The sequence below is a fragment of the Zea mays genome, chromosome 9, assembly GCF_902167145.1.
Source record: "Zea mays cultivar B73 chromosome 9, Zm-B73-REFERENCE-NAM-5.0, whole genome shotgun sequence".
In the NCBI taxonomy this organism is placed as follows: Eukaryota; Viridiplantae; Streptophyta; class Magnoliopsida; order Poales; family Poaceae; genus Zea; species Zea mays.
The window spans coordinates 19,099,047-19,120,009 of NC_050104.1; the positions used below are offsets into that span (position 1 = coordinate 19,099,047).

General features: G+C 49.1%; 1 protein-coding gene across 2 annotated transcripts; it reads right to left on the bottom strand.

Annotated features, from left to right (window-relative positions):
• Positions 1-878: 878 nt before the first annotated feature.
• LOC100278185 (uncharacterized) lies at positions 879-18,721 on the bottom strand. Of its 2 annotated transcripts, XM_008660225.1 has the most exons (4): positions 18,133-18,645; positions 12,298-12,565; positions 1,241-1,327; positions 879-1,087 (listed from the first exon to the last, which is right to left on the bottom strand). In XM_008660225.1, exons 1-3 carry the CDS (start codon positions 18,643-18,645, stop codon positions 1,248-1,250), a joined length of 861 nt encoding a protein of 286 aa, XP_008658447.1. In that variant the 3' UTR covers positions 879-1,087; positions 1,241-1,247.
• Positions 18,722-20,963: the final 2,242 nt, after the last annotated feature.

Here is a 20,963-nt window from a genome sequence, read left to right on the forward strand (position 1 = left end):
ATGAAGCCTAAATTTTCTCATTAACAAAGTCAATAACCACAATAACCTAAATACTCTTCTTTGCGTCGATTGTCAGCTAGGGTACAATGATGTACCTCTGGTAAGGTTTAGTTAGGGGACTATGGCATACACTTTCTCTGCTCACCAATCTTGGTTGGGACCTAGCTCGACTATTGGTTGGTCACTTGTGAAGATCACACTCGAGAACAAGGGTTTCAAAGAGGTTCAAGCCACTGAAGGGTAATACCATACATCCTCTTTTAATTGGATTGATGAAAACAACTAAGTGTTCTTATGTACTGTTTGAGCTTGCCTAGTGTGTCTATTCTATCCAAACTGCTGGTTCTTTTTGTCGTGTCCCCTTACACCAGGGCCGCCCTTCCCTTTTATAGACTAAGGGAAAGGGTTACAATTGTTAGGTGAGAGCTAAGCCATAACTCCTCCTACCTTACCATTCATGGGTGTGTTGTTGACGTCAGTCCGAGATCCTAATGTCGTGCGCAGTTGAAGAAGTATGCCCTCCATGCTGCTATAGGTGTCCTTGAATATTGTGGTGCATGCTTGTTGGTGGTTCTTATACCAATTGGATTTTACTCCGTAAGCGCACAGAGATCGATTGCACCCTTCATCAGGAGTATTCTAGGTATCGTATTTTCCACAAGGAAAGTGATATGCTAGAGATAGATTAACCGGACTGAAACTTGGATTGAAATGTAAACTTTGGTAAGTGTACACACTAGTGATTAGACTGATTAGACGGGGTAAACACAATAAAATGATAGGTGTATGAGGAGGAAACCAGTATAAACCCTATGTTTCATAGTAAGCTAGGTAAAGTTGTCTTGGAGGTCAACAAGGAGTAACATGTACTTCGTTTCTTTCAGAAAGGAGCCAATTCTTGTTATCACCTTTAGATACGTAGTTGGCAATTACAAACAATGAAACTGTTTAAAATCGTTCACCCATGGTATTCGTAACAGCAATAGGTGGATTCTGAAGAGATGAACCGTGGTGTTGTTAGAAGTCCTGCTTCGTTCTGTATTCTTCTATTGTGCATCAACATCTGGGTGACACAATGCCAAAGCCGCTACATTCACACGGGAAAAATGTAAAAACAATGACATGTAATTCTGAATAAGGTATCCAGACAAGTATACAACACATTGGTTGACATGTGAAGAAACTGAAATTTCTGAAAAGTGAATCAAAGTATTGGCACAAATGAATTTCCTGAAGTTACCAGGTGGTTAATGAATCCAATAATTGTTGCATTTGGTATATACTTTTACATTACAATCTGTGATAAAGACTGAGATCCCAAGAGAACCTGTAACGAGAAATTGTGTCTATCAATGTTCCTCCACTTAAGGGCTTGTTCGGTTAGCTCTCAATCCATGTGGATTGAGTGGGATTGGATGGGTTTTAATCCCAAATAAGTCAAACTTCTTCTCAATTTTTTCTAATCCCATCTAATCCATGTGTATTGGGAATAACCGAACAAGCCCTAACTATGTTTCAGATTAGCCCTTGCGATCTTTCTGACCCAAAATCCAAGAAGACGGTCTTTCTGAACATGCAGCACTCATTTGTTCAAAACTACTCTAGTACACAATAGACATTGTTGAGCGCCATATTGAGCGGCCGGACGGTCCGGCCCGGAGGCCGGACGGTCCGCGGTCCGGACAGTCCGCGCCTGTGGGCCGGACGGTCCGCGCATGCGCAGAGCAGTTTAGGGTTCCGAGTTTTGTGCTATGTTTGTTGGCTAGATTTGCGGAATTAACCCGGAATCCAGTCGTGTAAAGGGTCCATCCCCCCTCCTCTATATAAAGAGAGGTCTACGGCCGATTTGTAATCAACAATCGAATCAATACAACTTCTATTTTGCATTTTATCCTAGGAGTAGTTCTAGTCTAGTTTAGGTTTAGCTATCCAATCCCCAAATTCTTCGTCTCTCTTCGGCTCTACGTCGATTAGAGGAGTCTAGGTCGGCCAGCCCGAGCCTAGACACAACCTAGGATCTCTACTCCCCGACGGGGTCTCTCCCGGGAGCAAGATCCAGGCGCCGTCGGCGATCTTCCGCCGTCCCTGCGTACGCGCGGACCGTCCGGCCCCAGGGCGCGGACCGTCCGGCCGTCAGGCAGGAGCCCTAGCCGCGGACCGTCCGGCCCCAGGCTGCGGACAGTCCGCCCCTGCGCAGAGAGTACCACCGCGCCTCGCACCAGGCCGCGGACCGTCCGCCCCTGTGCAGAGGGCACCGCCACGGTTCTTGTTGAGTGTTTGACGCTCCGAAAAGGCGTCAACATACTTTTTGGCGACTCCGTTGGGGAAAACATATCTAAGCTTATCAAATCGGCCCTCAATGGCCGGTTCAAGGGATAGCTCTGATATTTCTCCAAGCAACATCATAGAGCCGACTTGGGAAACCTTGCCGGCTGACGAGCAGCTCCAGTTTGAGGAGCACAAGGAGCGGATGATCCAGGAGGCGAAAGCAAAGTTCTTGGCCAACTTCAAAGTGGACAGGAACAACAAGGTCGTCCGACATCGGGCGACGGATCCGGCTTCGCTCCAACCCACGCCAGATATCCCCAATGTAAGTAATACCAACGATCTACAATCTCTTAGAAATTATGTAGAAGATCAGCGTGAACAAATGCAGAACATCATAGGGGGTATGCAAAGCGATCTTAAGAGACTAGTACGTGCATTTGATAAATCTAGTACCGCAAATTTTCCTTCGCACGAGGTTGAGTTAGGAGATAACGCGTGTAACACATCGGCTACAGGTTGTCACGACCAGTCACAACCCCTTTATGGGATGCCGATGGACACATACCCTAAGCAACCGCAAATCGGCAGCAAACCAGCCGATCTGCACATGCCCGGACCGTCCGCACGTGAGCGCGGACCGTCCGGGCCAGCAACAGTCGGGCCTATTTTTAATGAGTTACCTAGATATGCGCCCGAGCCACCACACACGGCACAGAACCCAAACTACCCAGTCGGACGGTCCGCATACAACGACGGACGGTCCGCATATAACCACGGACGGTCCGGGTACGTATCCGGACAGTCCGCGCATGAGTCTTTTGAGGAGGATTATTACATGAATCCTCGCCCGTCCCAGCAACACTTCCCATCACACTATGCAATGCACCAGCCCATTAATTCAGGATCCAAAGCCCATGAAAGCTTTCCGGCCCTACCTAGAAGGCTAGAAAGAAACGATCAAACATATGAGCCATATAGAGCAAATGGAAATGCACCACGTAACTCAAACCAATGGGGGGAAAGACAACATGCTAATATCCAGCCAACCCCACCTATGTTTGACCAGAGAGCCGGTGGTCTCGCACCGGCTGCCATTGATATAGTAAGGGAAGAAATAGTCGGGGCGTTCCGAGATAAGCTCGGAGTAAGCATGGTCCCTGGGGGGCAATCATATCGGAAATCTTATGACAGCCGATTTGATCACCACCCATACCCACAGGGAACCAGGATACCCGAATTCACAAAATTTTCGGGTGATCAAGGAAAGAACACACGTGAACACATAGGCCAATTTTTAGCACAATTAGGAGAGTTGGCCGACACAGAGGCATTTCGCGTACGTTTATTTTCATTATCGCTAACAGGAACCGCGTTTGCATGGTATGCCACTTTACCTCCTAATTCCATTTCATCATGGGGGGATCTAGAACAAAAATTTCATGATCATTTTTTCTCCGGTGACTATGAGTTGGATTTGGTAGATTTAGTGTCGTTGCGACAGACAAAAGATGAATCGGTTAATGATTACATCCGGAGATTCCGAGATACAAGAAACCGATGCTTTCAAATTCATTTAGCAGAGAAACAGCTAGTAGGATTAGCCTTTAATGGTCTGCGATATTATTTAAAAGAAAGATTAGAAGGCATCCAATTCTTTACATTAGCACAATTACACCAGAGAGCTTTGGCTTGTGAAAGCCGAAGCAAAGAAACTGCTAAAACAATTCGTCACAACGTACATGTAGTAGAATGCGACCAAAGTAGCTCAGAAGACGAATCAGCAGAGGTGTATGCTGCTGAAATGGTTTGGCCAAAGCAGGCCAAATCTTCGGCTTGTGCCTCCTTACAGCCGGTTCAAAAGAAACGGCAAGAGGAGGTTAAGTTTACATTTAATGTTGGTAAGTGTGATAGAATATTTAATGAATTACTTAAAAATGGCAACATTAAAATAAATCACACTGTTCCATCCGCCGACGAGCTAAAACGTCGTGCATATTGCAAGTGGCATAACTCATTTTCTCATGCCACTAATGATTGTAATGTATTCCGTCGACAGATTCAATCGGCCATTAACGAAGGACGATTGAAATTTCAGGAAATGCAGGTGGATACAGAGCCCTTTCCGATGAACATGATTGACTTCAAGGGCAAGAAAGTCCTAGTTCGGCCAAACACAGCCGATAGAGACAAAGGCAAAGAGACAATCATCAGCAATGCTAAAGAGGCCGATGGGGATCGTAAAGTTTCCTGCAGGAAAGTGGTGGCCGAGAAGACTCTCGATGGAGGGGAGACCCTAAAGGTGACCATCACAGCCTCCAGTACTGGGGGGCAAGCGCAGACAGGGAGACAGATGCAGGAGCCCGTGCTGCGTATCCCGGACGGTCCGGCACGTAGGCGCGGACGGTCCGGGACCCCACCGGACGGTCCGGAGAGCTCCGGCGGACGGTCCGGCCATGCTCAGGACTCGCAGCGACCACGTACCTTCAAACCACGACGACCAGAGATAGGTACATGGAAAACAAATACATTTAAAGCAGCTGGTCGGCTGATCAAGCCTGGCCCGACTTTCGATCAATTGTTGTCTAAATATGTGAAAAAGAAGGCCGGCCCCAGTGACCGGCCACCGAAGCGACCCCGCTCACCCATTCATGAGCAACGTCAGGTCAGGCCGATTGGACCACCTCACCAATCGGAAGAAATGAAAGGTCCTATTGTACAATTGAGACCTAACATGCCGACATGGACCCCTCCACCCCCTTATCCATCTATGCCATATCCATACACATACTTACCTCCACCATATGTCCCAAATCAAATGTGGGGCATGCCACCATATCCATTTGGGATGCCACAGTACCCCGCCTGGGGGGCACCCCAAACATCCGTTTTTGATAGGTTGGCGCCGCCAGTGCAAGACCGATTGAGCGCTGCTGAATCTGGTCACCAGGCACAGGCCCAACAAGATTGCCGGACTACTCGGCCTCCCAGGCCGACCAATCCGGCAGGGGGGCATATGCCTGCAGCAACTCAAAAAACAACAAAAAAGGACATCATCAAGATAGGCACTGTAGATGTTGTCATACAAGAAGATAATAAAGGGCCGATGATTTTCGGCGAATCGGCCAACACAACCAAAAAGGATACGGCTACTATCAAAACAGCCGATCCAAAATACTCCATGCCTCGATGGTGCCCAACGGGATTGACACGATCCCAAAAGAGAAAATTACAGCGCCTAAGAGCAAAGGAGAGCCAGGAGAAGGAGGCGGAAAAGACATTTAATGACACACATCCACTATACCCGCCACCGCAAAAGAAATGGAGACCGAAGGCCGTTGAGAAAAAACAAACGGCCACAGAAATAGAAAGTCAATCTGCACCAGGTGCGGACCGTCCGGCCCCTGCGCGCGGACCGTCCGCCGTTCACCAGGAAGTCTCTGGACAACCTGCACCAGGCGCGGACCGTCCGGCCCCCGCACGCGGACCGTCCGCCATTCACCAGGAAGCCTCCAACGACACGACAACATCAATGGAAGAGGACGACCTGCTGGGAGAAGACCTGGTCGACTACGAGGCTTCTCCAGAACGCCCAGGTATGGATGTAAATATTATTACATTTTCTGCCGATTGTACTATTATCGGCGACGATGAACCTGTTGTTGCCCAGTTTGATTTTGGTCCTAAAGAAGCCGCCTTTACTAAACCAAAAGAATCGGTAAATCATTTAAAGCCGCTCTTCGTGCGCGGCCACATTGATGGGATACCGATTGCTAAGATGTTAGTAGATGGAGGGGCGGCTGTAAATCTAATGCCTTATTCATTATACAGAAAACTAGGTAAACAAGATGACGAACTTGTCAAGACCAACATGACCCTCAGCGGTGTTGGAACTGATAGTTCGATCAAAGCCAGGGGAGTCACGTCCGTTGAATTAACCATCGGGACTAAGACCCTTGCTGCTGCATTCTTCGTCGCTGATGTAGAAGGAAATTACAGTTTAATCCTAGGCAGAGATTGGATTCACGCCAATCAATGTATACCTTCTACATTACATCAAATGCTGATACAATGGGTTGGCGATGACATAGAACAAGTACATGCTGATGTATCGGCCTGCATCGCTGTGGCCGATGCCCCTGTACTCTGGACTTATGAGACTGCTACATGTCTCACAGGAGTAGATTTTTCTGATTATCAATTCATAAGTATAGATAAGAATGGTTTCATTCCTGTAATGCTAGAGCCGATGGAGAATCGGCTAAATCCTAAATAAAGTTTAAATGATGAATACACACAAAATTCATGAGTCTCTGGACACGGATAGTTCGGCTTCCAAAGCCGAATGGTCTGGTCTTTCACAAAAGGGTTCAGACTTTAAGACCGAACATATATCACAGCAAAAGGACAGTATTACGGATGATCCGGTCCCCGAGATCGGAGAGTCCGCCGTCACACAAAGATCTTCTAATTCCTCTGTGGGGAACATGATAGAGGAATTCAGAGATCTTGATAAACTAGGACAGGGGTTTACATCGGCCGATCCTTTGGAGGAGATTGACATAGGAGATGGTAAAACTCCAAGGCCGACTTTTGTAAACAAGACCCTGGAGACCGATCCTAGAGATGAGATGATCGGTCTATTGAAGGAATATTCAGATTGCTTTGCTTGGAATTATACTGAGATGCCTGGATTAAGCCGAGAGATCGTAGAGCATCGGCTGCCTATTAAATCTGGTTTCAGACCTTTTAAGCAAAGAGCTAGAACATTTCGTCCAGATCTTCTCCCACGCATCAAGGACGAAATCCACAGGCTGCTAGAAGCTGATTTTATCAGACCTTGCAGATACGCAGAGTGGGTCTCCAATATTGTGCCGGTGGAGAAGAAGGAGTCAGGTAAACTTAGAGTATGCATTGATTTTCGCAATTTAAATAGAGCAACTCCTAAAGACGAATATCCCATGCCCATAGCCGACACATTAATCAATAATGCATCAGGAAATAGAATTATTAGCTTCCTTGATGGTAATGCCGGATATAATCAGATTTTCATGGCCGAAGAAGATGCGTCTAAAACGGCCTTTATATGTCCAGGCTTCATTGGTTTATTTGAGTGGGTTGTCATGACATTTGGTCTGAAAAATGCTGGTGCTACTTATCAGAGGGCTATGAATTTGATCTTCCATGAATTGTTAGGGAACACTGTGGAAGTTTACATTGATGATATTGTAGTCAAATCGGCTGAGTTTAGTTCTCATATAGCTGATTTGCGCAAAGCCTTTGATAAAATGCGTCAGTATGGTTTGAAAATGAACCCACATAAATGTGCTTTTGGAGTGTCGGCTGGTAAGTTTTTAGGATTTGTCATACATGAACATGGTATAGAAATAGACCCTGACCGAATCAAGTCTATTCGGAATGTGGGACCTCCGACCTGTAAGGTCGAGGTACAGAGGTTTCTCGGCAAGGTGAATTATTTACGAAGGTTTATTTCTAACCTAGCCGGGAAGATTGATGCGTTCACCCCTATTCTTCGGCTTAAGAATGATGCCGAATTCGCTTGGGGGCAGAACAACAAGAAGCATTTGATCTCATCAAAAAATACTTATCTTCGGCTCCCGTATTAAAAGCACCACGAGCAGGAGTACCATTCCGATTATACATTGCAGCTGAGGATAAGGTCATTGGGGCTGTTCTGACACAAGAAACCGAGGGGAAGGAGCATGTGGTGACATATCTAAGCCGAAGGTTGGTGGATGCTGAAACAAGGTACACTTTTATTGAAAAGTTATGCTTATGCTTGTTTTTTGCATGCACCAAATGTAGATGTTATTTACTGTCTAGTCATTGCACTGTTTCTAGTCAAGCCGATGTGATCAAATACATGTTGCATAACCCAATTATGAGTGGTAGAATTGGTAAGTGGGCTTATGCACTCATAGAATATGACTTGGCCTATGAACCATTGAAATCTATGAAAGGCCAAGTCATAGCGGATTTCATTGTAGAACATCGGGTTAATGATATTCATGAACTAGACATGTCATACCTCACTATTACTCCTTGGACTTTATATTTTGATGGATCAGTTTGCAATGAAGGGCAAGGAATTGGCATTGTGCTTGTTTCACCAAGTAATGTCTCCTTTGACTTCTCTAGCCGATTGAAAACTTATTGCACTAATAATCAAGCTGAATATGAGGCCCTCCTATTCGGCTTAGAACTTTTAAATGGTATGGGAGTAAAACATGTGAAGGTATTTGGTGATTCTCAGCTGGTTGTCCAACAAGTATTAATAGAATATCAATGTTTTGATGGTACTCTAAATAGTTACCTTGAGAAATGTTGGAGCATAATTCATTCTTTTGACGAATTCAGTATTCGGCATATCTCTAGAGTTGATAATCATAGAGCTAACGATTTGGCACAAGATGCATCAGGTTATCGGATAAAGAGAGGAAAGTTTCACAAAACTGAAAATCTGATAACCGGTGCAAAGCCAAATTCCCAGGTCGCGGACCGTCCGCGTGATGACGCCGGACCGTCCGGGGTTACCAGAAATGTTCTTTTGATCAATTCGGCTGACAATGAGGCCGATGCAAGTGATTGGAGGACACCTATACTTAATTATCTACGAAATCCCAATATCAGGACAGATAAGAACATTCGGCGAACAGCTTTCAAGTATGTTTTGATGAGTGATGAACTTTACCGCCGAACAGTCAATGATATCCTGCTTAAGTGCTTGGGCCCAGATGATGCTATATTAGCCATGGCCGAAGTACATGAAGGAATTTGTGGTACTCATCAATCAGCCCCAAAGATGAAGTGGTTGTTGCGAAGGTCTGGTTTTTATTGGCCTAGTATGATAGCTGATTGTTTCAAGTACTACAAGGGTTGCCAAGTGTGTCAAAAATTCGGCGACCTACAGTTAGTCCCTGCAGCCGAATTACATCCTATCATCAAGCCCTGGCCGTTCAGAGGATGGGGATTAGACTTTATTGGAGAAATTCATCCTTCATCATCAAAGGGGCATCGGTTTGTGTTAGTTGCCACTGACTACTTCACCAAATGGACTGAAGCCGTTGCTCTAAAGAACATGACACACAAGGAGGTAATTGAGTTTATAACTGAGCATATTATTCATAGATTCGGCATTCCCCAGACCTTAACTACAGATCAAGGTACTTCTTTTATGTCAAAGGAGGTACGTGAATTTGCTGAATTATACAGAATTAAGCTGCTTAATTCATCTCCATATTATGCTCAGGCCAATGGACAGGCCGAGTCTAGTAATAGGACATTGATTAACTTGATAAAAAAGAAGATATCTGATAATCCTAAACATTGGCATAAGATTTTGTCTGAAGCTTTATGGGCTCATAGGATATCTAAACATAGGGCTACTCAAGTGTCTCCTTTTGAGCTTGTCTATGGGCAGGAAGCAGTGTTGCCTGTGGAAATAAGTTTGAATGCTGTCAGGTTCGCCAGACAAAATGATTTAAATGCTACTGATTATTATAATTCAATGATGGATAATATTGATGAGGTGACCGACAAAAGGATGATAGCTTTGGGAGCAATAGAAAAGGACAAGATCATGGTAGCCAGGGCCTACAACAAGAAGGTCAAAGCAAAATCATTTCAAGTAGGGGACCTGGTGTGGAAGACTATTCTGCCTCTAAGGAGTAAAGACCGGAAGTTCGGGAAATGGTCACCAAGCTGGGAAGGCCCTTATAAAGTAAAACAGGTGATGTCTGGCAACGCCTATTTGCTACAAACATTACAAGGCAAGGACTTGCCTAAGGCTTTGAATGGGCGTTTCCTCAAACAGTACCATCCTAGTATGTGGCAGGATGCCTAAGAGAACCGATGTAATCACATCGAGTTAGTTGCTTTTGGTTTGCTCAGCTCCACCAAAAGGCAGGGGGGCATATGTTGAGCGCCATATTGAGCGGCCGGACGGTCCGGCCCGGAGGCCGGACGGTCCGCGGTCCGGACAGTCCGCGCCTGTGGGCCGGACGGTCTGCGCATGCGCAGAGCAGTTTAGGGTTCCGAGTTTTGTGCTATGTTTGTTGGCTAGATTTGTGGAATTAACCCGGAATCCAGTCGTGTAAAGGGTCCAGCCCCCCTCCTCTATATAAAGAGAGGTCTACGGCCGATTTGTAATCAACAATCGAATCAATAAAACTTCTATTTCGCATTTTATCCTAGGAGTAGTTCTAGTCTAGTTTAGGTTTAGCTATCCAATCCCCAAATTCTTCGTCTCTCTTCGGCTCTACGTCGATTAGAGGAGTCTAGGTCGGCCAGCCCGAGCCTAGACACAACCTAGGATCTCTACTCCCCGACGGGGTCTCTCCCGGGAGCAAGATCCAGGCGCCGTCGGCGATCTTCCGCCGTCCCTGCGTACGCGCGGACCGTCCGGCCCCAGGGCGCGGACCGTCCGGTCGTCAGGCAGGAGCCCTAGCCGCGGACCGTCCGGCCCCAGGCTGCGGACAGTCCGCCCCTGCGCAGAGAGTACCACCGCGCCTCGCACCAGGCCGCGGACCGTCCGCCCCTGTGCAGAGGGCACCGCCACGGTTCTTGTTGAGTGTTTGACGCTCCGAAAAGGCGTCAACAGACATGTATACTGCCATCAGTATAAATAATACTATGATATCTCACAACAAATTATAAAATCCAGAAATGCAATGAAAATTCGTTGGTTGAGAAGTGAATAAACTGAAATTTCTGAACAGGGAGTGAAAATGTGGCAACTATTTTTTTTTGAAATGGAGTAAGAATACAAGATGGATCAACACAAGTGATTCCAATAATTTATATATTCATAGAAAAGACTGAAATCCCAAGAGAAGCTATAAAAGACTGAATTCAAAAGAGCTTGAAACTATTTCCACCAATTTGTTCTCTGTTTTTATAGTGCTTCAAATTAGTACCAATCGACCAAAGTATACTTTCTTTCTCAAGCACCTGTCAACACACCACCCACATGACTCAAATGAGAACCCTAAAACCAAATAATAATATTGTACTATAATTCAACAACTATATATTAAATAGTAAAATACACTATTGGTCCCTAAACTTGAAGCATTGTAGCATTCAGGTTCCTAAATCACAAAGTGTACATTCAGGTATCATCACGATCTCTAAACTCTTAACATGCATATTCTAGTCCCTATAATTCTAGGGTTGTGTCATCTATTGCATAAAGTTGTTTTTGGTGTTATCACATGTCCAAATAGTTTGGACCTTTAATGATACAAAAACAAGTTTAGAGACCTATATGACACAACCATACAAGTATAAAGATCGAAATGTGTACATTATCAGTTTAGAGATCGGAATAATACAATTTTACAAGTTTTGGGACTTGGATGTGCACTTTGGAAGTTTAGAAACCGGAAGGATACAACGCTACAAGTTCTAAGACCGGTAATATACTTTACTCTATATTAAAACTACATAAAGTTTTATAACATCTCATTAGCAGACGATAGGCAAGTTACTGTTCCTCTGTTATCAGCAACTAGTTGACTGATCTCTCACACCTAATTCAAAACTACAGAAGAAGAGGAACATGAGTGAGCATATGAGCAATGGTATACACTATTAGGGTGTTTGATTTGAGAAATAAGTTAGTACATCATCTTATCACTTTTTTTGTTTGGTTTGTAAAATGAATGAGTTGATCTATTACCGCATCATTTCGCATAGTTAGTTAGCTAGTACTAATATGGAACATGATGCAACACGTAGGAGTTGAACTTGAAAACTATTGACTGCAAGCAGTAAACATTACCACTACACCAAACATGATTTTTAGGTATGACTCTAGCTATAGTAGGCCATAATGGGTGCTCCGCCACTATATGGAGTGATTCATCAAACCAAACATCTTCTATATAAGTATTAAAGCTACTGTTATTATTGCCATCGTCTGATCAACTGAACAGCAATCATGAGATGTCAATCACATAACCAAGTTCAACACAGTAACATAGAGTGCTGAAAAAACTGCAAAGCTCTCACCTGGTGACAAGGTGGTGAGGACAATGATCTCTATGTTTTGATGGTTGGAAGGCAGATCGATGACCAAAGGGGTCGGTCGCCCTTGGGAACCGGCTCGCACACATAACGTGATGCGGTGGATCGGTTCCTTGAGCAGCATCGCTAGGTGGGCTCTCAGTCGCAACAATGAATAGCCGAAGAATTTGCATCTGCTCCTGGAGAGCGGGTTGACGTTCCCGTAATCATCTGCTCGTCTGTAGAAGATCATACGAGCAGAAGTGGCACTCTGCTGCAAATGGAACACTAGTTGTTAAAAACCAAAACAAGCAGAAAAACGTGTCGCAACGAGAACAAAATGTTCAGACCTAGATAACCAATCCCAATTGAGTAATTGCTATATTGCAGGGATCTGTAAAAAAAAAGAACTGCACAGTTCGCTCAACTAAGATTCTAAGAAGGATTGCAAGTTTTGGATGTCAGGTACAATATGAGAACCTAGTCAAGAACTACTACTCCCTAAAGCGAACCAAATGAGGAGCAAGAGGTCGACAAAAAAACAGTCCGGCCAACAGAACTTGGACTTCTGAACCGAAGTAGTACTGATCTTGGCACGAAATGCACAAAGAGTTGCATCATCATCAGACAGAACTCAGTAATAACTGACAGCTTCAGTAGCAACGGATGAAAATCTGGCGAAATGTAAAAAGAATTTCGCCAAGGGGAGGAGTCTGGGGAATATGGTCAGCAAGTTTCAGTAGTAACGGTGTAAAGATTTGCGGAATCGACAGATTCCAAGAACTCTACTCAAATCGACGCAAATAATTGCAAAAAGAGGAGATTAGGGGACGGCGAGCTTGACAGAGTCCCGTACGATGAAGACAGACACACGAGATGTATTTTGGTGAAGCAGAGCGACTTGCTTGCTTCTGTTGTTTTGCTATTGCTATTTAAAGAGAACATACGCAGCTATACATGGTTACCCAATCCCGGCATAATCGTGCTCGATGATTGCCATCCCAATCACCTGGGGTATGCCGTAATCTGGGCACACCTTCTTCTAATGGCGCTAAGGGCCTCTGCCTTCTATAGTTAGCAGCTAGGATTTATTCAAACAATCTCCTCCTAAGTCCTAGCCTAATTTCTTCATGCCGATCAGACCACGGAGCTCCTGAAACCGAGTGCGCCCAAGTGCTTTTGTCAGTATGTCACCTAGTTGCAGCTCAGTGCCCACGAACTCGACGTTGATCAGCTTCCTGTCACAGCACTCCCGGATGAAGTGAAACCTTACGTCAATGTGCTTACTCCGGTCGTGGTGCACAGGGTTCTTCATCAAAGCAATGGCGGACTTATTGTCCACCTTGAGATTGGGAGCGAGTACCGCTCCTCCGATGAGCTCAGCCAGCAGCCGTGCCAACCAGACTGCCTCGCACGCGGCCGCAGCGGCTGCGATATACTCCGCCTCACAGGAAGACAGAGCAACAACCTTTTGTTTCGCCGATTGCCAAGCAACCGGCCCTCCAGCGAGGAAGAAGATAAGTCCGCTCGTGCTCTTCCGATCATTGATGTCACCCGCTAAGTCGCTGTCGGAATATCCCACCAGTCTAGGCGGCGTTCCCCTCCTTCCAGCAGGATGATAATGCAGACCCCAGTGCACTGTGCCCGCAACATAGCGGAGCACTCGCTTCACAGCAGCAAGGTGCTCCTGTCTCGGTGCCTCCATGAACCTGCTGAGGTACCCGACTGAATAGGCAAGATCCGGTCTGGAGTTGCACAAGTACCTCAAGCTTCCGATGAGGCTACGGTACTCCGTGGCATCGACGGCCGACGTTGTGCCTTCCTTGTGGAGCTTCAGCTTCATCTCCATGGGTGTGGCGCTGGCATTGCAGTCGGCCAGCCCAGCCTTCTCAAGGATCTTGGTGGCGTAGGCACTTTGCCGCAGTGTGATGCCATGGCCACCTTGAGTGACCTCGAGCCCCAGATAGTAAGACAGGAGGCCGAGATCGCTCATGCGAAATGTGCGCAGCATCTGCGCCTTGAACTTCTTGATGGCGTCGGCATCACCACCTGTGATGATGAGGTCATCGACATACACGCCTACAATTAGGCGCTCAGCTCCGCTTCCCCGGGTGTACATCCCGTGCTCATTCACGCAGCGCGTGAACCCGAGGCCTAATAACTCGGCGTCGAGCTTTTGGTTCCACGCCCTCGGCGCTTGGCGGAGTCCGTAGAGTGCCTTGTGGAGGCGCATCACCCTGTTCTTGTGCTTGTCGTTGATGAAGCCGGGGGGTTGGTGGACGTAGACTTCTTCCTGGAGTTCGCCGTTCAGAAAAGCCGACTTGACGTCCATATGGTGGACGCCCCAGCCGTAGTGTGCTGCAATGGCGAGAAGCAGCCGCACCGACTCCTGTCGTGCGACCGGCGCGAAGACCTCTTCAAAGTCGATGCCCGGCTGCTGCACATAGCCCTTGGCGACGAGGCGGGCCTTGTACTTGACGATGTTGCCGTTCTCATCGCGCTTGACCTTGTACACCCACTTGAGGCCAATGGCGCGGTGACCACGCGGGAGGTCGACCAGCGACCATGTTTCGTTGTCGCGGATTGAGGAAAGCTCCTCCTCCATCGCAGCGACCCAACTTGGATCACTGTTGGCCTCCTTCAGCGTTCTCGGCTCCTCCACGCTCACCGCGTGCAGCTCAGCTTCCACTTGGTCGTAGTGCACCAGTCCGGGCGCTGCACCCACGTTGTGAATATTGTCCATCGTCCGGTACCGAAGCTCCCCCACATCATCGGCGTCGAAGTTGGGGTCGGTGGTGAGCGGCGTCACGAACTCAACATGCGTCCCAGCAGCAGGTGTTGCTGGCGCCGGAGTGTTGATCGGTGGAGACGTAGCAGGTACAGGCGATGTAGCAGGCATAGGCGACGTCGGGCCAGTGGATGGCGTTGAAGGCGCAGGTTATGTCACCGTCGACGGTGGTACAGCCGTAGTACGATGCTGGAGTTCGTACTCCTGTTCGATGGTGAACGGGTCCAGGCTGACATCCGTGGAGGCACCCTCCCAGTCCCAGCGTGCGTGCTCGTCAAACACAGCATCACGGGAGACGATCACACGGGTACGGATGGGATCATAGAAGCGGTATGCCTTGCTTCCTGCTTCATAGCCGATGAAGACCGCCTTGACTCCACGATCATCCAGCTTGCCTTGGTGCGGGCGGAGGTGCTTGACGTAGGCAATGCATCCGAACACCCTGAGGAAATGCACGGGAGGTTTCTTGCCATACCAAGCCTGGAACGGAGTCATGCCGTCAAGTGCATTTGTAGGCGATCGGTTGAGGAGAAACACAGCAGTGTGCACTGCCTCTCCCCAGAAATAGCCTGGCATGCCCCGCGCGCGCAGGATGCTCCTTGCCGTGTTCACGACCATCTGGTTCCGGCGTTCTACAACGCCGTTTTGCTGCGGCGAGTATGGCGCCGAATGATGGCGCTGGATGCCTTCACCTGCACAATATTCTCCAAACTGTACAGAGGTGAATTCTCCTCCATTGTCAGTACGGAGGACCTTCAGTTTCTTGCCGGTTTCGCGTTCGACGCGCGCCTGGAATGTCATAATCGCCGCCGCTGCATCCGCCTTTGAGCGCAGCAGCGTGAGCCACATATATCGACTCATGTCATCGACAAGAAGCAGGAAGTAGAGGTTCCCCGCAGGTGTTGGTGGCGAGATCGGGCCGCACAGATCGCCATGGACCAGTTCGAGCTCCTCCTGAGCCCGGTACTTGGCAGCCTGCGGGAACGGTGTCCGTTTCTGTTTTGCCAGGACGCAGTCCTCACAGACTTGGTCCACATGGTCGATCGGCGGGAGTCCTCGCACCATGTCTGCGCGCCCGAGCTTGCGCAGCGACCGGAAATTGAGGTGGCCATAGCGCTCATGCCAGCGCCACGCCACGTCGCTGACCCGCGCGGTGAAGCACACCGGAGCAGCTATGTTCATGTCGAGGAGGTAGAGTCGGCTAGGTGTTCGGTGCACCTTTGCCAGTAGTTGTCGCTGCAGATCGTACAAGCGTAGGACGCCTGCTTCGATGTCGATCTTGAATCCGTCCTCGTCCATTTGGCCGAGGCTGACAATGCTGGTGGTGAGCCGCGGGATGTAGTAGACGCCGTCGAGCCGACGGTGTTCGCCGGATTTGCAGGCAAACAACACCGTGCCCTTGCCCTGGATATCCACCAGGGACCCATCTCCGAACTTAACGGTGCCCGTTACGCCGGAGTCCAGCTCGGCGAAGACGTTGCGCGAGCCCGTCATGTGGTTCGTCGCCCCGGTGTCAAGTACCCAGCGGTGAAGCATCACAGCCTCCTCCTCCTGCTCCTGGCTGAGGTGAAGGAGTACCTTGGGTTCGATGATGTGGACCTGCTCCTGCGTCTCAGCTGCAAACGCCGGTGAAACAGAGTGGCAGCATGACACGGGTGGCCTGATTACCTCCGTGTCTGCAGCGATGTACATCAGTGCGCGCTCGTCATCTTCTTCGGCCTGCGCAACGTGTGCCGCACCCTTCTTCTTCTTCCCGCGGCAGTCTCGGGCCCAGTGCCCTTCCTTGCCGCAGTTGTGGCAGGCCGTGCCAGGTGGCGGCTTTCCACCGCCCGCGTTCCTGGCACCAGCGTTCTGGCCATCGTGGGCATGCATCGTGGATCTTGCGTCGCCGCGACCACGTCCTCGGCTTTGGCGCTTCCCGCGGCTGCTGGAGCCGCCGCTGCCACCAGAGCTCTTCTGCTCACGTCGGGCCTTGCAGCGTGCCTCCCAGTCTTCCTCACAGAGCATCAGGCGCCCCAAGGCGTCCGTGACCTCCTTCGGCTTGCCACGTTCCTCGAAGACGCGTAGCCTCCCGATGACCTCCTCGATCGACACCTTGTTCAGGTCGAGGAACATTTCGAGGGAGACGGCGGCTTGCGAGAGCCGATCCGGGACAACCTGCAGAAGTTTTTTCACTACCTCGGCGTCCGTGATGTTGTCGCCGAGGGTGCGGAGGTTGGCGGCGAGCGTCGAGATGCGGATGCCGAACTCGGAGACGGTCTCCCCTTCCTTGAAGGCGATTGCGCCGAACTCGCGGCGCAGTTGCTGCGCGCTGTCATCGCGCGCGCGATCGTCACCGATCCGGAGCACCTTGACTGCGTCCCATGCCTCCTTGACGGTCTCCTTGCGGCCGAGTGTTGCCCACATCTCAGATGGTACCGAGCGCAGGAGGCCGGCCATGGCCTGACGGTCCTGCTGGTACTCGTCTTCATCGTCGTTGTCGTCAATGCCGTGCTCGACGACGTCCCAGACACGGAGTGTCTGATAGTTGACTTGCATTACGAGCGCCCACTCGGAGTAATTCGTCCGCGTGAGCATCGGCCACGCGACGTTCGCGGACGGGCGCTCGATGACGCGCTCGACGACGCGTGAGCCGGAGCGGCGGCGGCTGTGTGAGCGGCCACGGCGTCGCGACGGCGATCGCGAGTGCTTGACCTTCTGCTCCCCGTCGAGGTCGTCCGTTGGCTTCACCTTGGATGGTGGTCGGGACGACATGGCGACGGCGGAGAATAGGCTCTGGTACCAAATGACAGAGTCCCGTACGATGAAGACAGACACACGAGATGTATTTTGGTGAAGCAGAGCGACTTGCTTGCTTCTGTTGTTTTGCTATTGCTATTTAAAGAGAACATACGCAGCTATACATGGTTACCCAATCCCGGCATAATCGTGCTCGATGATTGCCATCCCAATCACCTGGGGTATGCCGTAATCTGGGCACACCTTCTTCTAATGGCGCTAAGGGCCTCTGCCTTCTATAGTTAGCAGCTAGGATTTATTCAAACAGAGCTCACGTCAGTTGGGACTGGGATGGGAAAGGCGGATGGACATGGTAGTGGTCTCGCGGGAATGGCCTCGACCGTCCAATGCATCATGGTGCCGTAATAATGGCCGGGGTGATCGACGAAGACGTATCTGAAGAAGGTGGTGTTCTGGGTGCTGGCGCGGAGAAGACGGTGAGAGGCTTGGAGCATGACGACGTGGACGTTGTCCACATAGGCAGCCTCCCAGAGGACGTCGTCCTGCTCCGGGGTCTCGTAGACGCCCTGGACCGTGAGGTTCGCATGGTGACGGGTGTCGACCCACGTCGTGACGCGCGAGACGGCGAGGTACCGGCCGTAGGCGGCGCTGTGGAGGAGGATGTAGATGCGGTCGTGGCGCCATACCCGGTGCACCTGCCACGCCGTTTGCAGGGAGCCGCGCTGCGGCTTCAGGATGACGCCCGCGCCGTCGTCGTCGGCGTAGAGGTACGTGCCGTACGCGCGGTTCCGCAGCCGCACGAACGCCCGGTCGGGGAAGAAGTCCATGGCCCGCGGTGGTGGTGCTTCTCCTGCGGCGGCGGATGCCGACGACGGCGACGGGGGTGGGTTTCTCGCGCGCTGTGGCGAGAGGCGAAGGGAGTTCGAACTTTTGAGTTTTGAAGTTCGAAGCGATGCCAGCTGTCCACTCGTTGGCGTAGGCGTAGTTAGGTCGGTTCTGAATAGCAGCTGTCCACTGGCAGGTGGGGTCAGTCAGCCCCTGCAGCCACTGGCATGTTAGTCCACAAAATCTTGAGATGATTTTCGATGCTTCCTAATCCTATTTCTACACGATGCAGCTCCCGTGAGCACCAGCGTGTTCGCCTCGGTGTCCAGCATAGATTTAGATGGTCCCACTTTCCATCCTCTAGAGCTCCAGCCGGCCGCCTCGTATCTGGGCCTGCTACAGGCTTCATCTTTTTTTTTTGGCAAGCTGTACTGACGTTTATGTGGTATCACATTATCTTCTTTTTATCTGGTTCAGTCATTAGTTCAGTGGTGAGCCCTTCCCAAACCTTTCCCTGGCTACGTAGCTTTCCATACCGGACTCTTGCTCGCTTTCCAGTGAAAAGTGGTGGCATGGATGCTGCAGTTCACGAACACGAAGCGATCGTACGACCACAAGCCCTGCACATTCTGTTCGGAAGAAACATGGCTAACTGTGCATGCGAGTTGCACTACCGGAATCAGCCACTCCGTAAAGATTAAAAAACACTTGATGGAATCAGCCACTCCGCAAAAATTGAAAAATACTTGGCGAAGTCTTTGCTGAGTGACACTCGACAAAAAAAAAACTCGGCAAACTGTACATCGACAATAACTTCTTTGCCGAATACTTTTTATCGGGCACTCGACAAAGACTTTGCCGAGTGTCAGCCGGTACTCGGCAAAGAAAAGTCGTCGCCACGGCGCCAGGTAACGGCGACCAGAAAAAACGTTTGTGTTCTCATAGAGTAATTAAATCCTTGTTGAACCCTCCTTTTCGACGATGAACATAGGGTGTTAGGTGGTGCATTATGATTCTATTTCTCAAATTTGGTGAAATGACCATGTTCTTCATATTAGTACTAACTAACTAATTATGATGAATGAGGTGTTGATAGCTCAACTCATTCCATTCCACAAACCAAACAAAAAAATAAGGAGTGAGAAAATGATGGAGTAGCTTATTCCTCAAACCAAACACCCTATTAATGTTTCGCTCACCTCCTGATATTGTGTCAAATGTCTTCTGGACCTTGTTTTAGCATATGTTCCGCTCACATCCTGATATTGTATCAAATGTCGATTGACATGTGAAAAAAACTAAAACTACTGTTGAGCACCATTTGTGCCACTAGGCATGGTCAGACGGTCCGTCATTGTGGCCTGGACGATCCGTCATTGTGGCCTGGACGGCCATATGCGCGGATGATCAGCGATAGGATTAGATCAGGCGATTAAACTCCTATCTCCTCGCGTATTTACCTCTCTAATCTCGCGGGAGCTGTTGGAGGACGTCTAGGAATGGGTCTAGACCTTTCCCTTATATATTTGAAGGGGTGCGGTCGATTGAGAAACCAACAATCGATTAGACAATCAATTTATCTTCTGTTATTTACTTTTTGTCCTATGAGTAGACAATAACATATATTTCTTCCTCTAATCTTCACCTCTCTCTGGCTCTACGTCGTTTAGAGGCGTTTTGGGTGGCCTGCCGATCCCAAGTCAAACCCTAAGACCTCTCCTCCCCGACGGGGTCCCTCCTGGGAGCGAGATCCAGGTGCTATTGGTGAACTTTGTCGCCTCTGCGCACGTGCAGACCGTCCGGTCACCACGCGCAGACCGTCTGACTTGTCAAGCAGAAACCCTAGCCTCTGCACAGGTCGCGGACCAATCGCGCTTCCACAGAGAGCACCACCTCTGGTACTCATCGCAGTGATTGGCGCCCAGATCGGCACCAACATACTTTTTGGTGACTCCTCTAGGGACAAGGCGTAAAGATCTATCAGATCGGCCCTGATGGCCGGTTCAAAGGATAGTTCCGATGTCTCTACTAGCAACATTATCGAGCCGACTATGGGGATTCTGTCGACTAAGGATTAGTGATAGTTCGAGGAGCACAAGGAGCAACTGATTGTCACACCCGGATTTTAGGGGTCCAAAACCCGGGCGCAAACATAATCACCAGGTGTGCTGGGACCAAGTCTCACACATATGATGAATCATGGCACAAGATCGAATGTCACATCTTTACTATTTAACAGGAGTTCTATACAAAATAAATAAGTAATTACATTATAAGGAGACAACGGTCCAGCAACCCAAAGTTGACTGGAGGACGACGA

What these genes read in the sequence shown, in the direction of transcription:
- LOC100278185 (XM_008660225.1), bottom strand. Translation starts at nt 18,645, where the DNA reads ATGGACTTCTTCCCCGACCGGGCGTTCGTGCGGCTGCGGAACCGCGCG. An exon ending in CCATCCCAGTCCCAACTGAC is followed by an intron (nt 12,566 to 18,132) that starts GTGAGCTCTGTT and finishes TTCCATTTGCAG; the next exon opens with CAGAGTGCCACTTCTGCTCG. An exon ending in CCTCACCACCTTGTCACCAG is followed by an intron (nt 1,328 to 12,297) that starts GTGAGAGCTTTG and finishes TTCTCGTTACAG; the next exon opens with GTTCTCTTGGGATCTCAGTC.